The 16,093-nt window shown below is 46.8% G+C and overlaps 1 protein-coding gene across 4 annotated transcripts in view; it reads left to right on the top strand.

The window, feature by feature from the left end:
* Positions 1–16,093, top strand: part of ST7 (suppression of tumorigenicity 7) — a 155,804-nt gene that overhangs the window by 31,643 nt on the left and 108,068 nt on the right. Inside the window, exon 2 of one of the 4 annotated variants that reach the window (XM_087764675.1) lies at positions 1,797–2,028. The exons of 2 other annotated variants lie outside the window; for them this stretch is intronic. In XM_087764675.1, the coding sequence (XP_087620801.1) occupies positions 1,890–2,028 (139 nt within the window). In that variant the 5' untranslated portion in view covers positions 1,797–1,889. Of the gene's footprint in view, positions 1–1,796; positions 2,029–10,329; positions 10,716–16,093 lie in introns of those variants that run through there. One more of the 4 variants, XM_087764676.1, reaches the window with a different exon arrangement.

The following is a 16,093-nucleotide window of genomic DNA, read 5'->3' as shown; positions in this document are numbered from 1 at the left end:
AGTCAAACATGCAATTAGCAACAAGAAAAGTAATAAAGCCTGAAAGTCTGTTTTTATCAGTTTATAAAAAGATGCAAGGGTTGAGATCAGGGAAGGTGCCATACTGGACTGCGTTCATCCAATGCACTGTTTCCAGTGATGTTTGGTTTGAGCCAAACCAAATGTTTGGTTTGAAAGACACAATAGCCCCTGTCATTTATTTTCAAATACATTTTCTTGAGAATTTTAATAAAAAAAGATGAAACTATTTGCACAAGTTATTTCTCATGCTGCTTGACTGAAGTTTAAAGGACTGGTGAGCCTCTGACCTCGGGGTGCCCGCAGGGGTCCTGCGGCGTGGCCGCCGTGGTGTGGAGCCAGCCTGAATCAACTGAATGCAGGAGGAGAGTCGCTCCTTGTGCTTGAGGTTGTGTTTTGGCCAGCCACCAAACCATCTTCCGTGAAGGGTAAGTGGTGTCAAATGCTACTTGCCTGTAGTGTAAACAGGGCCGGAGGCTGAAGTGGGTAAATAGCATTGCCTGACAACAAATAGAGCTAAGCAGAGCCCGTAGCCATCTGAAGGCTGATGGGTTTCATGAAGCATCAGCGAGGAACGCTCGGAGGCGATCTTCCTACCGTGCAGGCTGAGCAGAGCTGTATGCACGTGCTCTACCAAGCTGAAGCTCTTCAGTCTGGTTTGACAACTGATTAGGTGGCATTAAGTAAACAAATCAGGTATGTCAAAAGGGCCACAAACCCTTTGCCTTGAAGAAAGGAATGCATCTCCATGCTTAAATTTGTTAGGAGGAGGGATGTCTCCGACAGCAGGGGAGACTTGCTCTTTGGTGAAGTGACACCTGCTGATTTTATCCGCTTTGCCTATCTGCAAACGCTGTGCTCAGCATGACCTTCCTGCCTGGGGTGGTGAAGTTGATAAACTCTGTGTGCCATCTAGTACTGGACACAAGCCCTTGAATCTTGCATGATATTGAAGCCAGAGGAGTGGCACAGTGCTTCCAAGTATCGAGATACTGTTAAATCACTGGTGTCATGGAGCTGCAGCGGGGAAGAGGGTGTTTCTCTCAGCTAAGCACCTGCTCTTTGGGTGACTTGATCATGCGGAAGCCTGGGACCTGTTCAAGAAGAACTTGCACCCGTAGTCAAGGTCGGTTTGGAGTGCAGGGATCTACTTTTCCTTCCTTGAAGTACGGGGCCGCTGACCCCAGCACAGCCTTCTCCTTCTCCTATGCTTCCCCTAAAACTCCCAGACACATAGGAGTCAGTTCTTCTACGCATATGTAAATGTCTGCATCTGAGCTGCTCCAGTCTGACTCTGTGTGTAGTCTCTCTGTAGTCAGCAGAGAGGAACAGGCACTGTTGGGGTTGGCAACCGCTGCACTGACAACAAAAATACTCGGAAAATCAGGTCTCTCTAATCATGCTGACAAGGACTTTCCTGGGATGGGTGCTGTGGAGGTTGGGAGCCGCAACCTCCGTGTCTCCATCCTCTCCTTGCGCTGCTGGAATACAGCAGCTCCGTGGGTACCACCACCCACCTCTCCAGGGGAGAGGCTGGGAAGGGGGATACAAGCACCTTGGCCCTGGGCAGTGTGGGCTGCTCAGAGGGAGGCCCACAACTAGTATCACGTTTCTGTGAAACTTGAATAATGTCTGATCATGTAATTGCCGCTAAGTTGCCATGCCACTTGTTATTGTGCCTGTCTGGAATCACGGTTCTGCCATGGTGTTCATATGTTGACCATCAGTGGGCAGAAGGCGTAAGCCGTAGTTACTGAGGTTTCTTTGTGTTTTGGCAGCACGGTGGTTTGCTGTGAGAGGAACCCTGTGAACCAGTAAGTGCCGTGAGCTCCTAGTAAGGGTCTGCTGTACGTCCTAAGTTGAGTTCCTGCATGGAGTTGGACATGGGAGTCTCTGCAGTTTTCCCTTGTGACTCGTGCCTGGCGGGAAGGATGTTGGTGCAATTGAATCTGGTGAGAGGAGGGCAGATGCCACCACCCTTTCCAATCTTATTTTCTTCTACCTGCATAGGTAAGCCTTCCGTTACCATGACTAAGTGCCTGAAGTTTTCTCTAGTGCTTTGTTTAGGAGAACATTTCCAAGGTGTCTGTCAAGTTTAAGAGCCTACTTCTCCTAAGAGCCAGTGGGACTATGCTTAAGTGCTTCAGTGGAGGCTTCCTCTTCACCATACGTTTGTTCCTCAGGCTGGCCCTTATCCAGATAAGCCTTTTTTTAATTTGGAGAACGTTGCATTTCCAGAAGAGGTTTTACTCTTCTGCTGTTGAGTGTTCAGCAAATGAGACTGTTGTGTCCAGGCTTGCTGCCTGAAGCCTGCAGTCTGAGCCTCATTGACGGACGTCTGTGCCTGCAGGAACCTAACGCCGATCAGACTGCAGGTTCAGGAGAGCCTCTTGCTTGAATTGCTTTCTCGACTCTTAGAAGCTCTTCTTTCTCAATAAAAGCTATGATAATCAAGTTATCCAAACATTTACTGAATTTTGTGGTTAATTTTTTTTTTTCTGAGAGAAAAATTTTACATCTCTAGTCCGCTGGGCTGGTACTGCATGGAAGCTGGATGGAACCCATAGAAAGAGGGCCTGGGACACCACTGCAATGCTGCGTCTTGGGAAAACTGAAGTCCTTAAATGACTACAGTTTTGTCCAGTGGAACTAGTGAAACAATTTCCAGTGGACTTGGTTTCCCCACTGAGTCCACAACTGTATTATATTTACGGCTGCAATGGCAGCTTATCCACTGTTAAGTACGCAAGTATCCGCATAGGAAAATAAAATTCTTGTTTGACATTTTTCCCACGGTTATATTATGGATTCTTTTATGTATCCTAGGGAGTGTGCTCAACACAGCACTCGCTCATCCAGCAGGGACCTTCATAAGTTCTCTTCCCTATCTAATTCCTTGCTGTCACACCGCAGACGGGATAACTTTGTTTCTCCTATCAGTTTGCTAAATTGGGTTGCAATGGCTGGCTGGTTCCTGAGTTACTAAGCAGGGACACACGGAGCATGTTCATGTGAACAGCAAATTCCTTGGATACCTTCTTACACTGTTTTGTGGGTATTCCCTCCTAGGCTTAGAAGTCCTTCTTAATTTTTCCCATATGTACGATGAAATAATTGCTATTTATAATGTCAGATTTAACGTTCTTACTATGTTTACTCAGACTGAGAAGTAATTTAAATTTGATCTTCCTCTCTCAACAATGAAACTTACTCCTAGCCGTGAAGTTCTGGCATTAGATCAGACATTATTAATGTGGATCGTAATGTAATGTTGGCAATGTTTAGTAGTGTTCTAAATCTCTCTGACTTATTTTTTATGCATATAAATTGGATACTTGTGTTTTTTCTGGGGCACACACGTTCCCTCTGATGCCAGTTTGCATGCGGTTTATTATGAGTCGGCCTTAATCCTAATCTGTGGTCCCTCAGAGTTGCATAAAAAATGATGATAGTTTGTTTATAATCTGTTCTTTAATTCGTTATCCACCTCTGTTCACTCTGACATTTGAGGCTTTCATGTGTACCTTGTGTGCAGTCCTGCAGCATAAATCCTTGGAAATGACCCTGATATGAGGATACAAGAAACCCAAACCAAAATATTTCGGGTATTTCCCTCAGTGTAGAAAAGACACACTTTGTTTCTTCTTCTAATACTTTACTCTTTTAAAAATGCATTTAAACAGGTGGTTATTTAAATATATTTAATTTAACCACAGTGCTGATTGGTTGCTTCCTTTGTTTTTAAGTTCTCCTTGGATCATATCGAAAGGTAGTGTGTTCTGCTGGTGCATTTTCAGATATGGTAGTGGCCCCATTTCCTCACAAAATTGCATATGTTTGGGATAAAAACCGCTCTCAGACTTTAACGAAGCCATTATGTGTGCTCTGTTGAGCCATGGGGCTTGATGTTATTGAAAAAATAATGCATTTAATTTGGATTTGATATGTCATTTGGACACAGTGAGTAGATTGTCACACTGTGTTGGTAACGGTCTTAGATATTTGTGGATAAACAGTTTTATGTTTAAAATGAAACCAACCAAACTGAAAACCAAACCAACAAAACTGAAATAAAAAAGAGGTGAATCATCATCCTAATCTTTTAACAGTACTATGCAGAAGGTGAGCTATACTCTGCCACTTATAAAATAATATTGCCTTGTTTTCCAGTCTCACGCTGAATATTGGAAGGGAAGTGGTTGTTGAAAATTCAAGATTTGTTCTGTATCGTCTGTTGTAGGGAATGGAAATATCTTTCTGTTCTGTTGCTCCCTGTTACTAGACCCCAGGTATTCAAGTAGAGTCCAGAGGTTACTACCAGAGGAGAAGCAGATACTGTATTACTTAGTATCTCAAGGCTCTCTCGCCTACAGAAGTTCCTGGTTCCTATGAGAAGACAGGAGCCCAAGATTTGGGTTTTGTTCAAGATCATGAGACTAATGAGGAGCAAACACCCAGCCCTCTGAAGAGAGCTAGGCACCTGCCTGGGATCCACAATCTCAGCCTTACCCTAGAATTGAGTTCTTAAACTGGGCTAATCCTTTCCTATTTTCTTTCTTGTACGCAATATTCTTTACATATAGCTTTCTGCATGTAATACTCTACCATAACTGCTGGAGCTTCATGTCCATTAGATGTGTCCCAGAAGAGAGGCAGAACACGCAGAACTTCCTCTCGTAATTGCTGAGCATCTCCTCGGAGCTGCCTCTTGCTGCTGGTAGTGAATGGCTGGCAGTAATCATCTACAGAGCAGTGCTGAAGCAAAGATCTTTGTTAAAATTGAAGTTGAAAGACATTGCAGTAATGTAATGATTGGCCACTATGGTTCATTGTATCTCTTTTTAAAAAGGCAATCTGTCTTTTGAACTTCATCTCTCAGGTAAGGACCAACACAGACATAAAGAGAATTTTTGGTGGGGAAATTAAGTACTTGTTCTTCAGCCTTTCTTGTCATTTGTGTATCTGTGTGCATGCATATGTTTACTCAAAAAACTTAGTTGTTCTAGGCATTAATTGGCTAAAAATGCAGCAGAAAAAGAATTTTTACATGAAATGGGGTTGCATAAATGGAATATGGACTACACAGAAATATTTGAAAAATCAGTACAAGAGCAAATAATAATAAAAGGAAAAAACATTCCTGCGATCAGTAAATCAGTCTGTTCTAAAATCCTCTTTGTATGTTGAACAGGACAAAGACCTTGACTTTTTTTCTGCTGTCAGACTCTTTCCTTTCTGTCCCAATGCAGTAAGGGAACAGCGAGTTGCAAAGAGGGAACGTGGGTGGAAAACCTTGAACAAAAGGTGATAAGGGCAGGCTATGAGGAGAACGCTGAGGACTTCCAGACAGCTCAGATGTGCAGGGATATTTTCCACTGTCCGGCTAGCCAGCCCCTTTGCCTCTGCGTCAGGGCTGCCTGGCGTGGTCCTGGCTTGGCCACCTGCCTTGTGCTCGGGCTGCTCTTCTCCCCGCTGCCCAGCCTGGCGCCCAGTGGGAATGTGCTGGCATTTTCACAAATCATAGAATCATAGAATCGTTAAGGTTGGAAAAGACCCTTAAGATCATCGAGTCCAAGCGTTAACATATCACTGCCAAGTCCACCACTAAACCATGTTCTTGAGCACCACGTCTACCCTTCTTTTAAATACCTCCAGGGATGGAGACTTAACCACTTCCCTGGGCAGCCTGTTCCAGTGCCTGACTACCCTTTCGGTGAAGAAGTTTTTCCTAATATCCAACCTAAACCTCGCCTGGCGCAGCTTGAGGCCGTTTCCTCTTGTCCTATCACTTGTTACTTGGGAGAAGAGACCGACCCCCACCTCGCTACAACCTCCTTTCAGGTAGTTGTAGAGAGCGATAAGGTCTCCCCTCAGCCTCCTCTTCTCCAGGCTTAACATCAGCTGCTCCTCATAAGACTTGTGCTCTAGACCCTAATGAAGCACCTCCGACATTTCCTTCCAGTGGGATACGCTTTTGTTTGCTCTCCGTGGCTCTGATTGCCATGTAATCCAAGCCACAGACCCTGGGGGACCCTCCCCGCGGGGCCCCTGCCCCGCTGCCCTCTTTCCTGCCGGGAAGTGGTCGTCAGGGCTGTCCTCCCTCCCAGCCACGGCTCCAGAGGTGCTGTTTCCCAGACAGCGGCATCATTTAGCGAGGGAGGTAGGAACCTGTTTGGAAAAATACCCTGCAGATGGGTAATCGCTCACACCTCTGTGTTGGGGACTCGGCGTTGTAGCATCAGCGCAGGCCGCTGGGTTTGGTTGTTTGGGGGTTTGCTTGTACCTTAATTACAGGATCCTGTGAGATGAGAAGCTGGCGTTGTACCATCACGTTAGCTTCTCCCTGGTGTAATTGTGATGTCAACCTATTTCACCAGAAACATTTGTTAAAGCTAATTAAGGGTCAGTGAAGTTGAGCACAACAAGGCCAGAGAAAGTGTGAAGTCCAAGAGCTGTGGCTCAGTGATGCGTGGCCTGCTATTTGGCTTCATTTTTCTCTAGGGCCTGAAAAAACACCTTTTTCTTGGTGTCATGTTGATCAATAATTGGTGTGGCAGCTGTTGGCAGAGCTGACAAAAACTGCAGAGGCTGGAGGTTGTCACAGCATGGGTGACTGGGGGTCTTGCTGGGATTTTAGGAGGGGTAACATTCCTAGAGGCAAAATAAATTCCTTTTGGGGGTTGCTGAATAGTGTGAATTAAGTACACAGTCGCTCAGAGATTTCCAGTAGCACCTTAAATGCATTAAAATTTTTAATGCCTTAAAAAACCTCCAGTGCCCTTACAGAACAGGAAACTTGGAAAGTGAAGTTTAGCTAACTTAATAAAAATCCTTACCCATCTTTGAGGACAATGAAGGTTGTCCTCTGCTTTCCCTGTAGAGGGGACCTGTTCCTGTTCTCCAGGGGGAGACAGGTGAGACCTCCCCTGTTGAGGGGAGCCGCTCAGGGCAGTAGGGCGGGAGAACCTCACAGGTGGGATGGATTCGTTTCCCATTCCCAGAGTTTCTCCTGTGGAAAACGAGGTTAAGCTCAAAATGAAATGCTCCTCTAGTGACAAAGAGAGAATAAAGATTTCTAGTTTAGTGGATCAGCATAAGGCATGTGTACAGATCTACCTCTGTTGGTAGCTCATGATTTCCTGCTTCCACCGTTTTTCTTCAGAGAAATTACTCAAAAGCAGAAATTTAGAGCTGTATAAAAATTTAACATTTCATTATCCAGCCTCTTTGTTAAAACTCAAACTCTGCTTTAGGCTTTAGACACACATCCTTACAAAAAAAGTAAAATATATGTATTATTTTTCTGCGGTAATAGAGGAATAAAGAATATCTGCTCAATATTGGCAATGGTTGAGGAGCACATCCCTTTCTCTGGAAAATGTGAATGTATAGCAGAGAGCTTTGAATAGCAAATATATTTGCTGCTTTAAATATTTCATGCTGGCTTGTGGGGAAATGTATGGAAGTTACATTGTAAATGAATCTAACACTTGAACAATGTCTTTTGCCCATTGTAAGCACATCAGCAATGCTAACACTTGCAGGAGATTTCATTTGATGTTCTCTGTATGCTAATTTACATTATCTTCACCGCTGTATAAGAGAGAGAAGCTTTCTCATAGGAGGAGATTAAATTTGTTGACCCTTCTTCACAGAATAAACCAACAGCAAAACTCAGGGTAGGAAACAGAAATCTGTAGTTCTGCTACCCAGTTAGCCTAACTATAAGGTTATGGTCTTACAAGAGCTGTAGATCAGAAACAGATTTTAACACTTTCTCTAAGTCATTTTACAAAGTGTTTTAGGTAGACTTGAAAGAATTTCAGAGAAAGTCAAGAGTCACCTTCCCCACAAGGCAAAGCACTGACCTGGCAAGCCTAGCGCTGGCGAAATAGATCGTTATGAAATCCTTCCACAGATACTGCATGGGTCGCTTAGGCTTTTCAACCTCGTATGTGCGTCAGCGTAATGAGAACTTGGCAGAGGGCCTGGGCTCCGTGACACCTTCAAGGATGTCGCTGGAAAGCCCTGAGGTTTTGCATCTTCCTTGGAAACGATGTTGTGGGAAGTTCAGATCTGCGCATCAGAGCGAATCTTATTCTTCAGCCATGCACATGAACACTAGGGTTTTTGTTCCAGAGGTTTGTGTTTAAAGGTGCTGGGAGACTGGCCGGTACATAATAGACATGTCTCCTTTGTGAACTTGGCTCGGTTGCTGGAAAGCGAAGCCAGAACACTTGCTTTGCTGCCTGCAGCGCAGCTTCTTGTCAAGCTGTTATGACTGAAGGAGGTGTTACTGGCTCTAAATAGTCAAAATAACTAGTTCAGTTCTGGGAACAGCAAAACAGGGTTTGTGCCACGGTCTTTATGGCATTATGGTCAAAAACAATTTGGACATGTCTTCCTGGTGCTGAGCATCCATGCACATGACTGCAAATATTCATGACGGTTGAACAGCCAGGCCATTAATTCAGGTGCTTAAGTACAGACTTGAGGACATCTGGTTAGTCATTGCCTAAGGGTTGATTTGAGTCACCATGCACCCGTGTCCTGCCTGCCAATGGAGAGAATAAAAGTTGCCTGTTAGAGAGTGTGTTGTGAGATGTCTTACCCCAGGGTGTGGCTTCTCCCGTGGCTGTCTCCCAGAGATGAAATGCAGTTAAATGCTCCCAAAAGCCTGCTGGTCCTAAGTATTCTCATGGTGAGTGCAGAACACAAAAAGACTGTTCAACGTGTGGGGTGGAAAGCAGGGAAACAGTTGAAGAGCGTTTTGTGCCAAGGGAGGTTACCAGGAGAGGAGCTCGGTGTGCCTTGCAGGTGCCCCCCACCCTCTACACCAGGATGGGGAGGACAAGGAGGTCAGGAACATACAGCTTTTTGATCTCTCTCCTTCCTCACAGCACCTGTGGGCCAGAGTTGTTGAGGGTCCATACGGACATTGGTGGGCACGCACACTGTATGAGCGTGGGGCCGTGGTCCCCCTCCCCAGGAGCAGAGGGATTGGCGTGGCAGCAGATGGCTGTGGCTCCGACCCATACGTTGCTTTCCAGTCTGCTCTTAGGGCAGCGGTGGCCCCAGCCAACACCGGCTTGGTTCCCTAACGATTTAAGCACATTGAGATCCTCCAGTGGCAGGTCCTGCCAGCCTTCAGTGTTACTTGTTTTCCCAGCCTGCCGCTCGAGGTGGCATTGCGTATTCTGCAAACAGCACAAACCCCCTTCGCGCGCAGAGCAGCAGGAGCGTTTGGGAACGGTTAACCCACAAAAGCTCAGAAATGCAGGGGTGGTGGTTTTTCTTTAAGTGCTTCACTTAATGAACTTGCATCTATCTTCTTTCTCCTCATCCACCAGCAGTGCTTTTCAGTCTTTGCCATTTTTGGAGCTGCATATACTTGTTTGGTGAGACTTCAAAAATGTTCTCGGTTTTGCCCCCTCTGGACAGCCATTCCTATGGATGGCCCCAATGTCTGGTAGCTTCTGACCATCAGCTTACTGCTTGGCTGCTCTTGCCAGCACAAGCCAGGCAAATTCCTTTTGTCTGCGGGAGGATCGGAAGCAGCCAGCTTCGGGCTTTGTTCCTATGTGTGAACATTTTTAAATGACTGAGTGTCAGAAAAGAATACACTCAATGCACTCAAAAATGCACTAGCAGAGGCTAAGAAACACTCAATCTAGATGGTCTAGAAGAATAAAGAAGAAATAAGGAAAATATTTCTTTGGTTGCTAGGATGCCTTTTTATCACTTAGATCAGTGTGGTTTGAGGTTTTTCTTTTTGTTTAAATGTGTGACTTACGATGGTTAGAGCATTGCTACAGTATATTCTGACAATACATTTAAGTAAATGAGACAGTTGGTTAGCTCTTTGATGTGAAAATTAGGTTTGAAGTGTAGATTGGCCCAGGATTTTAATTTTTCTTTGAAGGAAAAATAATGAAGAGAATTAGTGATAGCAAGTCATGGTTATTCTTTATTGTAAGTGCTGTTAAGTGGCATTTCCTTGGACATTTGTCCCCAAAATTTATTCTGTGTGATGTGTTTGCACAGAAACACTTGGCATCTCGTGCAGCTGAGGAAAGGAGGGTGAATACAACGTAGATATTTTCCTGCTAGCATTACAGCCCCGGGGTGGGGGTTTTATCACCACGGAGGGAAATATATGTCTGGTTCTTTGTCTTCTGCTTTTTGTGACAAAGGAATTCCCATTTGAATTGCTCTGCTCTGTTCAAGCCCCCTCCGAGCCTCTGGGTTAGCAGCAGTCAGTCTTTGCAGTGTCCTGACGTCATCCAGTGTATGCATAAGCCCTGCTATTGTCTTACGGAGAGCAGGGAGTGGGGATTGCAGTATCTGGTGGCTGCTACCTATTTATGCCTGCCGGTATCACGGAGGGGACGCTGGCCTGCCCTTATCTCTTGGATTTAAAACAGAAGCTCCTGCTTTTTGCTTCCTGAAGAAGGACCTTTGCGGCGGTTGCAAGGAAAAGCTGTCTGCGGTGTGGAGCAGAGGAGGGGAGAGGAGAGAGGAGAGGAGAGGATCTGGCAGCTTGGATAGCCTGGACTGCATTGTCTGGCTTCATGACCCCTGCTGTGTAGCACTCATCCCTACTCTCATACACTCCCTCTCTCTTCCACTCTTTTTTCTTCTTTCTTTTTTAAAATAGCAGCATCTGGGGCCAGCCATGTTTGGCACTGAATCTTCATGTAAGTAAATGCATCCCACTTACATCCTTTTTCTGTTGAGAATAGGGCTTGTTTTATCCTTGCTGTACCCACCGTGCTTACATTGCCTTTGCTGTAGGTCGTTGGCTGAAAGCTGCGGTCCTCGCCTGTTTACGAAGGGACGAAAGATGCCGGAGGGGAAGCATCTACCTCCTAACTGTGGGTGCATCCTCGGTGCCGGCAGCAAGGCAGCCTAGGGCTGTCAGCGCTGCTGAATTCAGGCCACTGAAAGATGGGGAGAAAAAGGCAGTTTCGCTTGAATGTGTTAATGGATAAGATCGCATCTGTCAATGATCGGGAGTTCGTAATGCTCTAATGAATGCGCTACTCGGATGATATGTTTGGGGACTGGGAATGCTGCAGCATTAGATGGGCGAGAGCTAGGGGAGAGTGATTTAATCAGCAGGAAAAGACTATCTATCTCATTTGCTTCATTTTTGTTTCTGGGAAAAAGGAAGCTTGCGTGGGATTCCCCCCTGTAACTGCAGAATCCAAAATTAAATCAGGTGGAATTCTAAATATGAGGTGAAAATTGCAAAATAATAGGATCATTTATTTGTTTCTTCCTAATCTTTGTGCTGGAAAATCTTAACTGAGGCAGCCTGCTGTATACTAGCAGTGCAGACGCATGTCATTGAAAACAAGCCAGTTTTGCTTCAACGGGAACAACAATTACCTACCTGGCAAATCTGGCCGCGGAGGAAGGCTGGGGGTTTATGTATAAATAACGTTGCTGGTGACAGTGCGGCTGTGTGGAGACCAGTCTGATCCAGTGACTATCAGGTGACTGACAAATACAAAACAGTCAGTTTACACTGTGTTTTGTGCACAAATAGTACTGCATGTTGGAAACGTGTCTCATTTGAATATGAAGCGGTGGCTTTTTGAGAGCGTTATAACGTGCAGCGTGGTGTAATGCCTCCGTGCCGTTAGGCTGGGGCCCGTTCTGCGGCTCGGCTCTTCCTGCGAAGTGGTAAGAGCATCGGGGTACCTCACCTCCTCCCGGCTGTCAAATCCCCATGCTCCCAAAGGGTTAATCGGTCCTGTTGCCTGGCTCCAGCAGCTCCCCACCTCCTCTGCCACAACACCTGGTCAAGGTCAGGCAGCATGAAAACAAAATTTGCCTTTAGATTTCTTTTGTTTGGGGACCCGTTTTTCATGGACGGTTGTAAACATGTTTGCAGCTCTGGGTCAGTGGAGCATGAGCAGAGATGCCGAATGCTGTAGCTGCATCTGTTTATACCCTGCCAGATCTGTAAGCCCCAGCCTGTGCGTCTATGGGGTCTGCCTCTGCAAAATGCATATTAACGTGCTCTGAGATAAAATCAGCGGCATGCCTGCCCTCTTGCAGAAGGCGCGTACTGCATACCTGGAAAGTCAAATTATTCAGCCGTGTTCATTTTCGTGGTCCTCTCTTGTTTTATGAGGTGCATTAATAAATGGGTTGCTTGTCACATCGGGCTTGTGGCTTGTGGCTAAAGTCACTGGGCTGTACCACCAGCAGCTGTGGCTGCTTTTGTTTCCATGGTTCCCACAATTTAGAAAAGGGCGACGGGAGCTTCCGCAACAGCCACTACCTGTTTCCCAGAAGGGTCTAGCGGCATTATTTGCCTTTAAAAAAGAGGTTAAACGCAACATGGCTAGTTGCCATCGATCCAAGCAAAGGCTGTGGCCAGTCCTTGTCTGCACTCGCTGGCCTGATGCAGGTGAAGGCAGTGTGATGGCTTCGCCTTCGTTCAGGCCCCCCCCCCCGCACCTCTGCCTAGGCCTGGGCCTCGTAGCCAAGGGGCCACTTGGGCCAGTGGTGTTCCTCTTCAGGTTGGACTGGCTGTCCAGTTGCCTGCTGCCGCCAGGTGCGGGCAGACAGGAGGAGAGCGGGGTCAGTGGTGATGCCCCCTGCGCGCCTGCCTGCACAGGGCGGCCCTTCTGTCACCAGCCCTGCCCGCGCCACCGCCGGAGGAACGGCGGGTTTGCTTTCAAAGAGAGAAAATTTTATCAAAATTAATTTAATCACAATGCAGTTGCAGCTAGGGGTTTTTGGTCTTCCCTCTCCTCCTGTCTTCTTCATATTTCCAAGCTGTCACATGACAACAGTGCATCTAATTGTTAATATTTCTGTTCATTTAGAACATAAAATAAATAAAATAAATTAATAAGATTCAGCATCATCTGGTCCTTGAAAACATGACAGGAGCCATTTCTGGTGCTGTCCAAAAAGCATGAAATGAGCAGATTACATCTTTTTAAATCCTGCTGTTTACACTTAGTGTTTAGGCTTTTATTTCTCTTTTCTCTGATTAAAAAAACAAGAAAAATGGTCAGAAGCAAATCCTGGTTTAGAACCTTTATTCTGTCACTCGGTATCAAAATATTTTAAATGTCCGATCAACTCTCATTCAGCAATCCTGGTTTTTCTTTTTGCTTTTAACAGCAGTCAGAAGGGCAATAAAAGCTAGTCCAAAGGCCATTGTAGAAATACAGGCATCTGCTTATCGCCTCCTGGATGCAGGGAAAGACAAACAGCAGGCGACGTTGGCCTGTGAAGGGGGATAAGGCAGCAGGCGATGCACAAACAGCTGCTACCGCTCCGGCGCATGATGAGCAAGGAAGGAGCGCGCAAAGCAGAAACCCCGTGAAGTGTCCGTGGGAAGGGCTGCGCTGTGGCCAGGGAGCTGCCGTACGGTCATGCTCAGTGTTTTCCATCGGTCACGTGTCCTCTTTATAATCCCCACGGGAAATGTATGTGCCGGAGACCCTTCATCTTCAGTGCTTTTGTGCCGACCCCCTTGCAGCCGCGCCGCCGGGGGGGTGCTGGGGGGCTGTATGTGTGTGGGGGGGGCAGCTCTCCATCCCACGCCACCTCTCCGGCTGACCTGACAGATTTATCTGCTCATCATAGTTGTTTCACATTCTGTAGCGGGTAAATAAAACTTGGTTTGATAAAGCATGGGGTTGAGAATGAAGTCTTTCTGAAGGTGAAATGATGTTGCAGCGCTCCACCAAAGCAGGGAAGTGGTGGGGCTCTGAACAAGTGATGAGCTGGTCCCTGCGAGAAGGACACCCTCAGTTCAGGGAGAAGAGATAACCCCAACCCTAGGGGAAATAGCCAGCAAACATTCCTTGTCTAACTTGTAATACCAGCAGCTGCAGGCCTACAGGGGAGACAACACAGACACAGATTAAACCGAAATGTGAGAGCAGCCACAGTCGGTGGGGCTCACCAGTGCTGGGGGAGGTCAGGGCATTGCGGCTCCACCAAATCTGTCTGTAATGGGAAGAAATGGGGCAGGGTGCGGTTCAGAGCCTGTAAAGCGAGCAAAGAGGCGCTCAGGGAGCCATTTCATGCATATTTGAGAACGCGCCCCATGTGTGCTTCAGATACCCCAGACAGCAGGGAAGCTGTGAGGAGGGAATCGCACACACATGTGTATGCCGCTCGCCCCGACGCTGTTGAAGGGACCCAGATGCGTGCTGTGGAGGTCTGAAGTGATGTTCTCCATACTGCTGCGTTTGTTCATGCCAGGGTATTTTAACCTAGCAGCAACGCTGAACTGTGAGGGTTACACGGGAGGTTGTCTGGGAGGTGCTCTTCCAGCCGGGGCTGTTCAGGGAGATGCTCATGGTGGTCCCTGTCTGGCAGATCACCAGCTGCACTCTGGAAAGCGGAGAGGCTCTGGACCGAAGGAGAGCTGACCAAAGGGCAGGAGAATTGCCAAACCAAAGGGCAAGCGGCGCTTTCCTTCGTCGCGAGGCTGATGCTGGCAGGCTGCTCTCCATGGGGAGGCTGGGGAATGCTGTGGAGAAGGGGAAGCCCTGCCCACTTCAGTGTGCCAGGGAAAGCTGCTGTGCTTGTCCCAGGCTCACTGTACTGTCTTCTGCTCTGCCTGTTGAGAAAGTGCTTTTGTTCCTGGGCAATTTTTTTTCCCAAAGTCTCTTCCAGCCGGAATGGAATAAATGGGAAAGGTTGCACCAAGATAATTGATTTTATGGCATCAGAAAAGTAGTCTTATAAACCCCTGCAAAACAGCAGCAGCCAGCAGTGAAGAAACGAGTGATCTTAGCGTCAGATATTAAGAGCAAGGACGATCCGATCGGCACGGGTGCTGCCATCCTGGGCTGGTGTGCCTGCCTCCTCCTCTCCCCAGCACTGGTACTCACCCCCACCTGTGGGAGAGCCAGCCAAAACCTGACCACTTCTGCAAGCAGTCAGTTTTGAGCATGTTGGTTCCTCAGGCTGGTTCATGGGGTGATTAAATGAGCTGCGGCACAAGGGAGGGTGGCACACGGCTGTTGAAATTCTGGTGGGACGGCAGCCTTGGTGAGAGTGGGCTCCACTGAACCAGCAGATGACCAAAATGCTCCTTTTTTGAGCATAAATAGCCCACTGCCGTCCTGAATTGCCAAGACCAGTAATAAGAGTAAGTGCGGGTACCTGGCATCTGTTTCTCAGGCAACTGTATGTCAAAGAGAGGTTACAGGAACGTACCAGAAGCTGTAACTTTAAACGAATATCTTTGGCTGCTGAGGTTCCCGCTGTTTCCCATAGTCAGGACTGTTGAACAAATTGCAGAACCAGGTCAAAGAGAGGCTTGGCCACAGCAGCATCAAATGCCAGAGTAAACCTGGATTATGAAAGGGACTGAGATTGCAGGAGCTGTAATAAACTTGACAAATTCAGCAGTGAAACTTCTAGATATTTGCAGGAAAATGTAGTCTCACCTGCTACTTTACAGTAGATTTTGAGGATTTACCGAGTGCTGTTATTGTTATTTTTTAAATAAATGTATTTTTAAAAAATACAAACATGAGATGAAAGGGTTCTGCAGGTTCTGTAAACTTTGGCTGTATTACTTTGTTAGATGCCCAAGGTGATGTCTCCAAGGGCTTGACTGTATGTGTGCTCAGGAGGACGCGGGCTCGAAGCTCAGCCCTCCGCCTCAGACAGCACTGCTGGCAGTTTGAATGCGCTGTGTTGAGCTGTTTACAAGCAGGCGGCTGTTGGGAAAGTTTAAGTGCACCTTGCCCTTTCTTCCTCCAGAAAGAAAAAGTGAACGGAGGCATCTCCCAGGCTAGATTTGACTCATACCTTTGACAGCCTTAGACGGTTTGGCTCTTGCAGCCCTGGATCACCTTTCCTATCTCATTGGTTTAGAGGTTGGAAGGATCTGATGTAAAGTTACTGAACACAGTGCTAGTCTCCAGTGTAGCTGTGTTCACACACAAGCTTCTGGAACGGGGAAGAAATCTCAAGGTGCATGCAGTGAATAGGGTAACCTTTTTTTTTCAGATTGCCGAATTGGTTGGTCCTTGCCATAGCTAAAAGCGTGAGCTGTCTCATTAGTGGAGGGGTTTGTGATTGG

Source organism: Nipponia nippon, unplaced genomic scaffold (assembly GCF_047370975.1).
Source record: "Nipponia nippon isolate SJK-2023a ecotype South Korea unplaced genomic scaffold, ASM4737097v1 scaffold_3, whole genome shotgun sequence".
Taxonomy (NCBI): domain Eukaryota; kingdom Metazoa; phylum Chordata; class Aves; order Pelecaniformes; family Threskiornithidae; genus Nipponia; species Nipponia nippon.
The sequence above is the reverse complement of the archived record's forward strand: the minus strand, read 5'-3'. Positions and strand labels throughout refer to the sequence as shown.